This window comes from Lodderomyces elongisporus, chromosome 7 (genome assembly GCF_030384665.1).
Source record: "Lodderomyces elongisporus chromosome 7, complete sequence".
Lineage (NCBI taxonomy): Eukaryota > Fungi > Ascomycota > Pichiomycetes > Serinales > Debaryomycetaceae > Lodderomyces > Lodderomyces elongisporus.
This window is the reverse complement of record NC_083679.1, coordinates 900,578-913,694: the sequence shown is the minus strand read 5'-3', so window position 1 is coordinate 913,694 and position 13,117 is coordinate 900,578. Positions and strand designations below refer to the sequence as shown.

At 35.6% G+C, this 13,117-nt stretch overlaps 6 protein-coding genes across 6 annotated transcripts; 5 read left to right on the top strand and 1 right to left on the bottom strand. All coding sequences in view use genetic code 12, as the record gives it.

Annotated features, from left to right (window-relative positions):
* Positions 1–1,137: 1,137 nt before the first annotated feature.
* Positions 1,138–2,754, top strand: PLC1 (Phospholipase C; the record flags this gene model as incomplete). Its single annotated transcript, XM_001523664.2, has 1 exon — positions 1,138–2,754. One exon carries the CDS (start codon positions 1,138–1,140, stop codon positions 2,752–2,754), a length of 1,617 nt encoding a protein of 538 aa, XP_001523714.2.
* Positions 2,755–3,077: 323 nt separating this feature from the next.
* ENP1 (snoRNA-binding rRNA-processing protein) lies at positions 3,078–4,637 on the top strand (the record flags this gene model as incomplete). Its single annotated transcript, XM_001523663.2, has 1 exon — positions 3,078–4,637. The coding sequence occupies one exon, from the start codon at positions 3,078–3,080 to the stop codon at positions 4,635–4,637; it is 1,560 nt and encodes a 519-aa protein (XP_001523713.2).
* Positions 4,638–5,009: 372 nt separating this feature from the next.
* Positions 5,010–5,927, top strand: NOP15 (nucleolar protein; the record flags this gene model as incomplete). The annotated part of the gene is made up of 1 exon (XM_001523662.2): positions 5,010–5,927. The coding sequence occupies one exon, from the start codon at positions 5,010–5,012 to the stop codon at positions 5,925–5,927; it is 918 nt and encodes a 305-aa protein (XP_001523712.2).
* A 1,422-nt stretch (positions 5,928–7,349) lies between these two features.
* On the top strand, positions 7,350–7,733 carry CYB5 (Cytochrome b5; the record flags this gene model as incomplete). Its single annotated transcript, XM_001523661.1, has 1 exon — positions 7,350–7,733. The coding sequence occupies one exon, from the start codon at positions 7,350–7,352 to the stop codon at positions 7,731–7,733; it is 384 nt and encodes a 127-aa protein (XP_001523711.1).
* A 1,437-nt stretch (positions 7,734–9,170) lies between these two features.
* On the top strand, positions 9,171–10,535 carry PVL30_005262 (uncharacterized protein; the record flags this gene model as incomplete). The annotated part of the gene is made up of 1 exon (XM_001523660.1): positions 9,171–10,535. The coding sequence occupies one exon, from the start codon at positions 9,171–9,173 to the stop codon at positions 10,533–10,535; it is 1,365 nt and encodes a 454-aa protein (XP_001523710.2).
* A 711-nt stretch (positions 10,536–11,246) lies between these two features.
* PVL30_005261 (uncharacterized protein) lies at positions 11,247–12,257 on the bottom strand (the record flags this gene model as incomplete). The annotated part of the gene is made up of 1 exon (XM_001523659.2): positions 11,247–12,257. The coding sequence occupies one exon, from the start codon at positions 12,255–12,257 to the stop codon at positions 11,247–11,249; it is 1,011 nt and encodes a 336-aa protein (XP_001523709.2).
* Between the last annotated feature and the right edge of the window lie 860 nt (positions 12,258–13,117).

The window sequence follows — 13,117 nt, the reverse complement described above, 5'->3', positions numbered from 1 at the left end:
TAAAAAAAAAATTATATATTCCCGTTGCCCCCTTCAGTTCTAAAAATATAATCAATAAAGAAGAAATATAATTCATTAATGAAAATAGAGCATGATATTATAGAAGACCAGGTTATGATGTAATATATACATACATACATACCTACATATATATATATAAATATAGTATACTTTATATCCATACAATGTATTTTAACTATTCTTCTTTAACCTAAATGTTAAAATTTGAAGCAATGTTGAGAATAAGTATAGATTTTGAGGAAAGAAATTAGCTTGGACCACTAAAGAAAAGAGTGATAACACTAATGGATTAAAGTTATTCTCCCACCTCCATGTTGTGTTCCATCTTTCGGTTCCACCGCCACTTTTCCCCGCTTCTACTACTCCTCCTCCTCATCATCCTCCTCCTCCTCAGCCGTTACCCATTTTTTCATCTCTTTTATACGGATAATACAAAGCCCCTTTTCAAAGTGATGCTCGGCCGAGACATTGGACTGAAGTGCGGCCCAAAGCTACCCAATGCAATGGTTTGTAAGCGGGATTTGAACGACTTGCTATTACAATTAATAATATATGAGCATATATATATATATATATAGGATAACAAATAACAAATAAAAAAATAAAAGAGACAAGACACAGTTGTTGTAACAATATCAACAGTCGTAAGAGAATACTCTTTTTTACTGCAAAAACCAACATTAGAATTACTAGACCTATTGGTTCGACACGTGATAGCTCCCTACTCTTAATTCTCCCGTGGTGGATTTTATTGAAAGAGATTTATTTTTGGAACACGAGAAAAAGGAAAAAAAAGGGTTAACGCTCGTGTTTTGAGCAGAGACCCATCACGCACAAGGACAAACATATAAACCAAATACAATACAATAAAAAAACATTACATTACATTACAATACAATATAATTGAAGAGCACACTATAGTATACATCCTATATACGTTTGTATAAAACAAATACTTCTGGGAGCATAAACCCGCAATAAAGCACCATTTGAATTACCCACTTGCTCATCTGCTCACATACCTACATACAAACATATATATACACATTCCGTTATACATCACTTAAAACACAACTCCTTTAGGCTGATAGGGAGTAAATAGCCAAAGCATTTCCAATGTTGAATCAACAGAATCTTGCAACGCCTCCACAATCCCCTCCACAGCATTTGCTGTACTTTTCACATCCACTCACCGACTATTATATATCATCTTCGCATAACACATATCTAATAGGACGACAAGTTGGCGGGGAGTCTTCCCTTGAAGGATACATCAAAGCACTTAAAAAAGGCTGTAGATGTGTAGAGATTGATGTGTGGGACGGTTCGGGAGGAGGAGCAAGCAGTCTGGTGTTGGATGGAAACAGTGCAAATACAAATACCAATGGTGGGACTAGTGCTGCTACTATCGCTGTTGTTGCCGAGCCAGTGGTGAACCATGGACGAACATTTACCAAATCTATCAAATTCTCAGATGTGATAAGAACAATTAAGGAATATGCATTTGAAAGCTCTCCTTACCCAGTTATTCTAAGTTTGGAAATTAACTGCTCTGCAAACTACCAGAGAAGTGTGGTTACAATCATAAAAGAGACTTTAGGTAAGAGTTTGGTTACTGAAACAATCAACGAGTACTCGATACTACCCTCGCCTGAAGATTTAAAGTACCGTTTTTTGGTAAAGGTGAAAAAGACAAGTCCATTTAAGGATTTGTTTGAGACAGAAGACGGAAGCTATACGACATCAACAACCACGCCCACTTCATTTAGCGAAGATAATTGCAATATTAATATTAATGGTAATAACAAGCTGCAATCAGGCTTAGGTATAGGAGGGCTTCGTCGAGTCACTGCACCAAAAATCATCGATGTACTAAGTGAGTTGGGCGTATATATCCAAGGCATAAAATTTCGCAACTTTTCATTACCCGAGTCAAAAGTTTACAACCACTGTTTTTCGTTAAGCGAAAAAGCCACGAACAAGATGTTGAAAGATGAGGTTAAGCGCACATCGCTAGACAAGCATAACAGGAAATATTTTTTACGAGTTTACCCATCAAGATTTCGACTCAAATCGTCCAACTTTATCCCCATCAATTATTGGAAAATTGGAGTTCAGATGGTGGCCACGAACTGGCAGACATATGACTTGGGTCAACAACTCAACGAGGCAATGTTTGAAGATCCGCATAATAAGAGCGGATACGTTCTAAAACCTTCATACTTGCGTAAACCCATTATTAAGAGTTCGAAATTTTACAAGATGCCTTCTCCGCCGGCGGAGAAGATCAAGTTTAGCATTACTATAGTTGGTGCTCATGAGCTACCCACAAGCACATATGCCGATGTGTTAAATCCATTTGTAACTGTTGAGGTCATCGGAGCTGACAGTATCGAATCTGATACAGAAGAGGGCGAGTTGGGAAAAAGGACTAGAGTGATCAATAATAATGGTTTTAGTCCCATATGGGATGAGACTTTTAATGGAGAGATTACAGGTTTGAGAGATTTCATTTTTGTGAAATTTGTTGTTGGATCCTATTCTACACCATGGTCCGAGTCGAGCAAATTCGACACTCATACACCAGCTACCGTGGCAATGGTTGTAACAAAGTTGGATCATTTACAACAAGGGTATCAGCACTTACATTTAAAAGACCCTTTCGGTGAAAGATTACCGTTTTCTTCCCTATTTGTCAAAGTATCTTATGAGTATAATGCAAATCTAATGTAATATAATGAAATCAAGTATTGTTCAAAGTACAGAATTATTGATAAGTAACTTATTGCAAGATTCAAACAAAAACATTGAGGACTAATTCTCTTTCTTCATCTATTTTAAATTTTAATTTATTTTTATTCTTTTTTTTTTATTCTTTTTTTTTTATTCCCTTTTTTTTTTCCTCTGATTTAGAAAGACAAAACAATTGAGAGAGAAAAAAAAAAGTAATTTTGTGTACATCACATCTCTTAGGCATCTCGAATATCTTTAAACTGAGTTTGAACATCAACAACCTTTCACCAACGCTTTACTATTTTTCATTAAACAAGTAAAATATGGGTAAAGCTACTATAGAATCCAAGCTCAAGCAGCGTCATAATCCGCTCTTGAAGGATCTTTCTTCGCAGAGCGGTAACTTACGATCCACTCCCAGATCTGCACTTGGTAAAGCCAAGTCAAAATCTACCAAAACCAAGAAGAACCTTAATAACGAAGGCGAGGACGACGGCGAAGGATACCTCGATGCTGTTAGTTCTAGAAAGATTCTTCAATTGGCAAAAGAACAACAGGATGAGTTGCGTGAGGAAGAAGCATTTGAAAATGCCGGATCCACCAAACCTAGTTTTATCCAGTCATTAAAGCGCGAGGAGTCTGATGTTAGCGACGAAGAATATGACGGAGAAGACTATGATAATGGTAATAATAATAGGAGGAGAGTAAAGTATGGTGTTAGGAAAGAAGGGGAAGAAGACAAAGATGTTGTTGATGATGATGATGAAGATGAAGAAGAAGAAGATGATGATGAAGAGGAAGAGGAGGAAGAAGAAGAGATATATATTGACGAAAAAGAAATTGAAGTTGATGAAAAGGATGCTGAATTATTCAACAAGTATTTCCAATCGAGCAACAACGATAGTGGCAACCAAAACAATGAACAAGGAATTAACCTTGCAGACAAAATTCTTGCCAAGATTCAGCAACGAGAAGCTCAGCAAGCCAGCATTGCGCAAGGCAAACAATCCGAAGAAGCAGTGTTATTACCACCAAAAGTGATTATGGCATACGAGAAAATCGGCCAGATCTTATCGACATACACCCACGGGAAACTTCCAAAACTTTTCAAGATTTTGCCAAGCTTGAAAAACTGGCAAGATGTGTTATATGTCACCAATCCAGATAATTGGTCACCGCATGCGACATACGAGGCTACAAAATTATTTGTTTCGAATCTTTCAGCAAACGAGGCACAAAAATTTGTTGAACAGGTTTTGTTGGAAAAATTCAGGACCAACATTGAGGAGTCAGATGATCATATGTTGAACTATCATATTTATAGAGCACTTAAGAAATCGCTATACAAACCCGCAGCTTTTTTCAAAGGTTTTCTTTTCCCATTGGTTGATGGTTATTGTTCAGTTCGTGAAGCCACTATTGCTGCATCGATTCTCACAAAAGTTTCAGTTCCGGTGCTACATTCGTCTGTGGCATTGAGTCAGTTACTTCAACGGGACTTTTCACCAGCAACAACGGTGTTTATAAGAGTGTTGGTTGAAAAGAAGTATGCATTGCCATATCAGACCTTGGATGATTTGGTGTTTTACTTTATGAGATTTAGGAATGCAGCCCAGCCAGAGTTGATGATGGAAGTGGATGAGAGTGGCAACAAAGTCAGCGATGCTCCTGCCTTGCCTGTTGTTTGGCACAAGGCCTTTTTATCATTTGCGCAACGGTACAAGAATGATATCACCGATGACCAGAGAGATTTCTTGTTGGAAACTGTGAGACAACGATTCCACCATGCAATTGGTCCTGAGATCAGAAGAGAATTGCTTGCCGGTAAACCAAGATTGACTGAAGAAGACAGACTTAGAGGTGATGCTTCTATGAGGGATTGATGAGTAGGAAGATCTTGGGGGGGCAGTAAACGAAATGGTGTTAGTTTTTGTAATATGTCACTTGATACGATATATGTATGTATAAATGTTTGCAAATGTATATGTATATGTACTGTCGTGTTCTGAGATTTGTCGCAATAGTACTGTTTCTGACAATAATTCCAATTTCTTAATTTTCTTTATTTTCTTTATTTTTATAACCTTCAAGGAGTATTTTTTTTTTTTTTCGTCTTATTCTTCTCGCTATTACTATCAGTGCGCACTGATCTTGTCTCATCGCAAAGAGTTTATTGTAATTTTTCAACTACAGGTATACACAACTTGATTGAAATTTCTTTATAATTATACTGACATTAAGAGATATATTGCAACATGGCTAGAAAACAGGTTAATACCAAATCGGTATCAAATGGTGGCTCTAAGAAGACTGCAGATGCCAAAAGTGCCAAAAAAGTGGTAAAGAAACAACCTAAGGAAGAAGTAGAAGAACAGGCAGATGATATCAATCTCCCGTCCTCCTCATCGGAGGATGAAGGATCTGGAAATGAAAATAAAGATTCAAAAGTGACGGTGAATGCTGAAGAATATGAACTTTCAAGTGATGATTCAGAAGACGACAATGAAGAAGAAAAAGAAGAAGAAGAAGAAGGAGAGAGTGAAGCAGCAGCATCAGCAACAACAGCAGCAGCAGCTGTTGATGACGATGATAGTGATGATGAATCCTCATCCGATGACTCTGATCTTGATGTTCAAGGTTCTCTTGAGCCAGTTGCCGCGGGCCATAAAGTAAATAAACAATTGAAGAAAGCTTCGAGCACATCTAAAACTAGTTCAAGTGATAAAAAGTCCAAACGTGGAGTGATATATATTGGTCGTCTTCCGCTGGGATTCCAAGAGTCGGAGCTTCGTACATACTTTACACAATTTGGAAACATCACACAATTAATTCTTTCACGAAACAAAAAGACTGGTAAATCCAAGCATTTTGCACATATTGAATTTGACTCACCCGAAGTTGCCAAGATTGCAGCAGAGACAATGGACAACTACTTGTTGTTTGGTCATTTGATCAGGTGTCAAGTTGTTGAGAATCCACATAAAGAGTTGTTCAAAAATGCCGGTAGGAAATTCAAAGTTGTTCCTGTGCACAAGATTGTTAAGGACAAGCATGAGAAACGCAAGACTAAGGAAGAGTGGGCTACTATTGTAGAGAAATTCGAGGCTAGTAAGAAAAGAAAGGTTGAAGAGTTGAAAGCTAAAGGGTTTGACTACGATTTAGCCTCTATATAAAGTTAATGAAATCTTGTATTGCAATGTATACTTTTAACATTTTTTTTTTTATCTATATTCTTTTTGCATCAGATAATTAAGTACGAATTGTTGATTTACTATTGTGGAAGTATCTTTAAAGTATTGTTCGTTGTTAGGCGCAGAGGAAAAATGCGAACGACGGATAAATTTTCAAAAATGTAATTCATTTCTACTTTTGGATACAATATCCCGATATCTAGATGTCTTTTTTTCTGAAATTTTTTTTTTTGGGTCTAGCACAATCAATTGCGATTCATTATCTCGAAATAAGATGGATGATGAATTGAATGAAGCAAGGGGAAGTAAAGATCTATAAGAAGAAGAAAGAGAAGAAGAAGAAGAAGAAGAAGAAGAAGAAGAAGCAGGGGGTCAAACTTAATATGTTAGTATCGCTGTCTTTTCTTATCCAATTTTTTTTTCTCCTTTCTCTTTCTCTTTCTATCTTTCTCTTATGTTTTGAATAATTGCTTGTCGTTGGTTTGATCTCTTGCTCACTCAATGTCTTTAATTGAGTTCAAGTGTGGAGAGGGTTGGGTGCTTTACATATACTTGTCCAGCATCATGTTCAAACCAGAAAAGTAGGTGCTTGTGATAATCATAATATATATATATATATATAGATAGATAGATAGATACATCTACAGGTTGTTTCATTGTATCAGCCCACAAAACAATATGCATGGCTGCAGCTTAACTCCGGATCTAAAAAAATATATTTCTAGAACCAAGTCATTAGTATAAACTTGTTTTTTTTTTGTAGTTTTACAGATACAACTGAACGTGTAAACTATTGCTAGTCACCAGAGACTGTTGAAGTTAATCAAAAAGACTTAAAATGAAACACAGATAGAGAGAGAGTGTGTGTGTCTGTGTTATTACATAAAGCTGATGAGAGATCCACTTTCTTTAAAAGGTATATATTTTACATCTGTTATTGTTGATGTTGGTGTTGGTGTTATTCTTCTACTTCTTCTTCTACTTCTTCTTCTTCTTCTTCTTCTTCTGCTTGGAACTAGTGAAAAGAGACATTCATTGACCAAAGGGAAGTTTATCCCTAAAACAGAAACTGATACAAAAACAAAATCCCAACCCAAAAATTAAAAATTAAAAAAATTAAAAAAATTAAAAAAATTAAAAAAAAAGAGAGAGAGAAAAAAACAACATTTGAAACAATTTCTTCTGATTATCGTATAAATCGATTTAACAATCCTTCTTCCTCTTCTTCTTCTTCTTTCTTTTTTTTTTTAAAACAAAAATTAGAAATTACTTGATTTACTTTAGACAAAGGGAACTCTACCTACTACAAGTTTAGAAATAGATTGTTGTTTTTGCTTTCTTTTTTAACTAAAATAATTCATTAATACATACACACACTCACACACACATAAATATATATATAAAATGTCTACAGAAGAAGAACAAGTTAAAGTTTTTGAATTTGATGAAGTTGCTAAACACACAACCCACGATGACTGTTGGGTAATCATCAACGGTAAAGTTTACAATGTTTCAAGCTATATCGATGAACATCCAGGTGGAGAAGAAGTTATCTTGGACGTTGCTGGATCTGATGCTACTGAGGCATTTGACGATATCGGACACTCTGACGAAGCTCACGAGATTTTGGAGAAATTATACTTGGGTAACTTGAAGGGTGCCAAACCAGTTGAAGCCAAGAGAGCTCAAGCATACTCATCCACTGAGAGCTCGGTCAACTTCCCATTGATTGCAGTTGCAGTGTTCCTTTTGGCTTTTGGTGCTTACTACTACAAGAACAATCTTTAGAGTTATTTTTTGTTTTTTTCTTTCTTTCCTTTTAGACCAATGTTTTATTTATTATCCTTGTATAGAGAAGGTTGTTTAGACTTGAGAAGCTGACATGAATAAGAGATTCAAACAAGAGATTGAAACTAATTATTCAGTACTTTTCTCTACACACACACACACAAACACACATTAATATATACATACATTAATATATAAATGTATATATATATATATATATATGTATACATCAATCAGCTTTTCATGTTAGTTCTTGTTCATTACATGAAACACTCGCTGAGGGGATATAGAAGAAAGAATAAACAAGCTAACACTCTGTTTTTCATTTTAATGTGATTATCTTTACAATACTTGAAAGTGTAAAAGAAAAAGTGTAGTTATTACTCGAGTAAGCAGAGTTTACCTTAATGTAATTGGACACCAACAGAAAACAAACGCGCGCAATTCCTCCCCACCACCCTTTTTTTCCAATATGTAACACGCACTCATTTTGTTTTCCTTCCAATTTTTCTGTTCCTGCTCTTTTATTTTTCACATGAGAATTGATTGACTAAATTTTTCCACTCCTTTTCATTTTACCCCACCATTCTTTGCTTTTTTTTTTTTTTTCAAAAATCAAATTGGATTGGGGAGAAAAAGAAGGTAACTGGCACACTTGAATAGTTTACTAACCATCCAGTAAATGACTCAACTGAAAATGCAACACCTGATTATTTTACTTCTCAAAAGCTCCATATTTTTTGTTTAATTTTTTTTTTCTTATGATTGAACAATAGTATAAACTTTGTTGGGCTTATTATCAATGTCAGTCACGTGCGGATATATATATATTTATGAATTCTTTTTTTTTTTTTGACTTTTTCCTCTTCTTCTTCCTCAATGTTCAACTTTAATAACCCATTCACAACTGAGCAAAAGGTGTCCTACTATCTCAAATACACTAGAAAGATTGCATTTACGCCGTGACAATTAGATGTTGAATAATTTCATTTAAAAAGGACTTGTTTAGTGCATTTTTCCAACGGTGGCTGCAAAAACCCAGAACCCTATGAATAAAAAAAGTAAGGTAGAAGTAGAAAGAGACATAAAATGTCAAAAATATACAAAAAAAAAATAAATATCACACGGACTTATCGCGCATCAAGAATCCGTCCCAATTTTCCGTCTTGGGCAAATTCAAACACGGAGTATACGAAAACCTAGCACCGTTTCTCCGATTAACCGTCATTGAGAAAAAAAAAAGGCCGACTTGCCAATACACAAGAAGTTACACATACCCATACCCACACAGACACAAACGTATATATATATATAAATGTTTATCTGTATGTGTATACCCAACTTTGAATACTTTGTCCACGTCTAATCTAGCTTGAGACATCTTTAGCTTGCCAAAGTCTCAACACAATCCCCAATTATCAAACTACTCATTCGGAAATGTCTAGACTGAGACCTTCACTCTTGCAAAAGTTGGGCATCAAATATCCAATCATACAGTCTCCCATGGCAGGAGTACTGACACCTGCTATGGCAGCATCAGTGACCAATACCGGAGGGTTGGGCTCGCTTCCCATTTCGACTATCAATTTCATTCTACCCAACTCAATCACCCAACTCCAAGCATTAATCGACTCCTACAATTCAAACTTGGTTGATGATTCCAAGACAAATACAATTAACTTGAATTTTTTTTGCCATGAAATAGAGCAGCCGCCAATGGAGTCGCAAATTTTGAACTGGAAAAAATTGTACCTTGAAGCAACAAATCTTCCAAAGTCAGTCATCGATGAAATTGAATGCACCAAAAATGGTAATGTATCATTTCGCGAGTTTGAACAAGATAGTGAAGCTCTCGATAGGTTAATGAGCTACCTATTAAAGTATCGTCCCAAGATTATCAGCTTCCATTTTGGAATTCCCCAGCGATCAACGATTGATAAATTGAAACAATTGGGGATTATGGTTTTTATCACTGCAACTTCAGTTGAGGAAGTAAATCAAGTCATTAAGGTTGGTGGTGAAGTTGATGGGGTTGTGTTGCAAGGATACGAAGCAGGTGGACATCGAGGCAACTTTCTCACTGGAGTAGTTGATGCAAAACTACCAACATGGGATTTGTTTCAGCTGGTGAAGAAGGAATTAAATCAACTGGAGACGCACAATAAATCATCATCATCATCATCCTCATCAACAGCCTCAGCATCAGCAGAAGCATCACGCTTACCACCGTATCTTGTTGTTGCTGGTGGCATCATGAATAGTAGTCAGGCTCAAAGGTTTTTAGATGCTGGAGCCGATGCAGTGCAACTCGGTACTGCTTTTCTAGGAACTGTAGAATCCAACACTAGTGGATTCTTTAGCAAAATTTCGCAGGATGGCCCAAGTACGGTTATGACTGCCTTGATTTCTGGTAAACCCGCACGTGCTGTTGTCACAGACTTTATTGCGAGAATTGAAGAAGAGAGGAAGCTGGAGAAGGCTACTAAAAGTGGAGCAATTAAAAATAAAGATGGAAATGGAGATGGAGATGGAGATGTAAATGTAAATGTAAATATAGATGTGAATGGCGAGTTGCCTCCGTATGGTTATGCTTATGCTGCATATAAGCAATTAAAGGATATAGTTGGCAAAAAGCAACAGCAAAATCCAAAGCAAAAGGAAACGTGTGGAAACGAGGCAAGCTTAGATTTGGGTTTTTACTTGGCGGGGCTGGGTTATAAACAGATTGAGAAAGCTGTGGGAAATGGTGAGAAATTAACAACTCAGCAAGTTATTGATAAGCTTATCTCCGAGTTGAAGTGACACTAGATGTAACGAAATAGTTGATGAGAACTTTATATTAAATTACGTTTTCTATCCTCGTACATATCCTCCTCCTCCTCCTCCTCTTTTATTCTCCATAATTTTTTTCTTGCTTAACTTTGCTTCACTTTGCATTACTTCACATTGCTTGTGTTGATGACAAGTACATCAAAACCTGCAAGTAAAACTAGCATCAACTATGAGCGTGTTCTTTTCTAATATTTTTTTTTTTAAAAATGTTGAGCCAACTCTAAATCTATAAACTATTTAGCCTTTCTAATAACAATTTCCTACACTTTACAATTTTATTTATTTACCTATTTTTGTTTTAGGTGTTTTACGTGCTCTTTTTTATTTCAAAGTTTATTGAGCTTTATGTTAATTTGTTGTTGTTGTTTTTTTTTTAAAAAAAAACAGAAGAAAGAAGTTTAAAGACTAAACATGTTGCCTTAAAAAGTATATACAGATAACCTAAGATATTAAAAAATGAAAAAGGAAAATTGAACCAAAATAAAAGGGATTGAGACTTGGGTGAATTAAAGCAATCAAACAAAAAAAATGGGTAGAATCGAAATGAATTGAAATAAATACAGTAAAGTTTTGAAACGAGTTAAAATTAGAATTGAATTGTCTAGAGAATATAAGTAGAATGTTTCACAACTCTTCTTTCCCCTCTCTTGGTCTTTCCTTTTTTATAGTTTCTTGAACTTTTTAGTACAATTCTCTCAACATTTGCAATCTCAATTCTCGTCTCTCATTCTCTTTATCCAAATCACTCATTTCATTGTATTGATTGTACTGATTGTACTGATTGTACTGATTGTACTGATTGTTGCCACTGTTGCCACTATTGTCATTGTTGTCGTCCCATGTATTCATAAAGTAGTTGGTATACACCAATCCGTATTCTGGGTTCAGTACGTTTTTTCTTGTATATGGTTTGATTTCATTTGCAGCAATGTTATCTCCGTAGTAGTAGTCGTACTCATCATAGTCTTCATATTCTTCATCAAATTCGTGGTCACTTTCGAGTGATGCTAGTTCAGACTGGATAGAGACAGAGTCATATGGTGTAATTGACGAAGTGCCTGCAAAATTTCTATACTGATTGTACATGTTGTTTGAGAGCAAGTATGGTTCATCTGCACCTTGAATAGTTGTGTCCGTGGCATTGCTCAAGTCGAGGTCAATGGACTTGACTGATTCTGCAGATGTGATGCTAGCATTTTCAGTTTCATTATCATCATCAACCACAGCGTTACTGCTTCTTCTGGTTTCGGCACTTGTTATAACTTTAGAGTCATCGATGCTTTTTCTTTTTTTAGTCAATGACTTAATCTTATGAAGTATTTTGTTTCCTCCTTTGTTTGTGTTTGGCTTGTACTTGACTTCATTGGGCAAGTCATATGAAATTGTGCCATCTGCTGTATTTGTATAGTAATATTGTTGCAAAGTGTCGTCAAAGTCGAGTTTCCAAGGGTATGGAATGGATTTTCTATTCTTGCACTTGCCAAACAAGGAGCCAGAGGAAGAAGTGGATGCAGTAGTAGCAGTAGACGTGGATGAGGTAGCTGATTGATTTGATGCAGAACTAGACGTGCGGTTCATCTTTGGTGTTGTAGTTGTATTTGTAGTTTTGGTGGTTGACTTGTAATTGCTTGATAATTGTGATAAATTGGGGTTAGGAACAGAATACAAGACTGTGTTTGTAGAATGTACCATTAATGTGTATCAGATTGTTTTCAGTTGTTTGGAAATATGAAACTTTAAAGTATTGGTGAAAAGTTAGTAACAACAACAACAACAACAACAAAAAAAAAACAACCTTCATGAATGGTTTTGCTGGTGTATTTATAAACACATCTTTCTTTAAACTGGTATTACGGGTATTACAAATTTCGGCTGGTTTAAAAATTAAGTTTTAATGTATGTACCAAAGTAAACAGGTATTTATCATCACGGAGAAGGGTTATTACTAATCCCCGCTTTCCGAATCCCGAATATTTTATTATTTTTTTTTTCTATGCTGAGTAAAAAAAATAATAAAATTAAAATAAAAAGTTAAAAAAAATTTTAGAGAGAAGAGTTAGTTTGGCGATTACATAAGCGGTCCCAATTACCATACATTATGCTACATACACGCTTAGTAACACTCATAAGGACAGACAATAAGGAAGAAGTTTGGAAACGAGAAAGAAGACAAAAGAAAACAATAAGTGAAAAGAAGAAAGAGTGTTCCTTCTATTTCGTGTGTTTCTCTTCTCATGTTGTTGCTGTTTGTTATTGGGGTTTGGTATAGAGGATGTTGTCGGGTTAGTCATCATTCATCCTTGTCTTCCCACCGATTATTCACTATTTTACTATGAGTGTCTACGTTTAGGACTCACTACATAACGTGTGCATCTCTTTAAGCGTATTGCTTGCTTGCTGGTTCCAAGAGATGCATTCCTTTGCTTTCTTAGACCCGAGTTTTGGCTGCGGAGTTACTGATTGATTACAAATGTTGGTTTTGTATATATGTATATATATATATGTATATATATATATATATATATGTATATATATATATATAACCACTATAG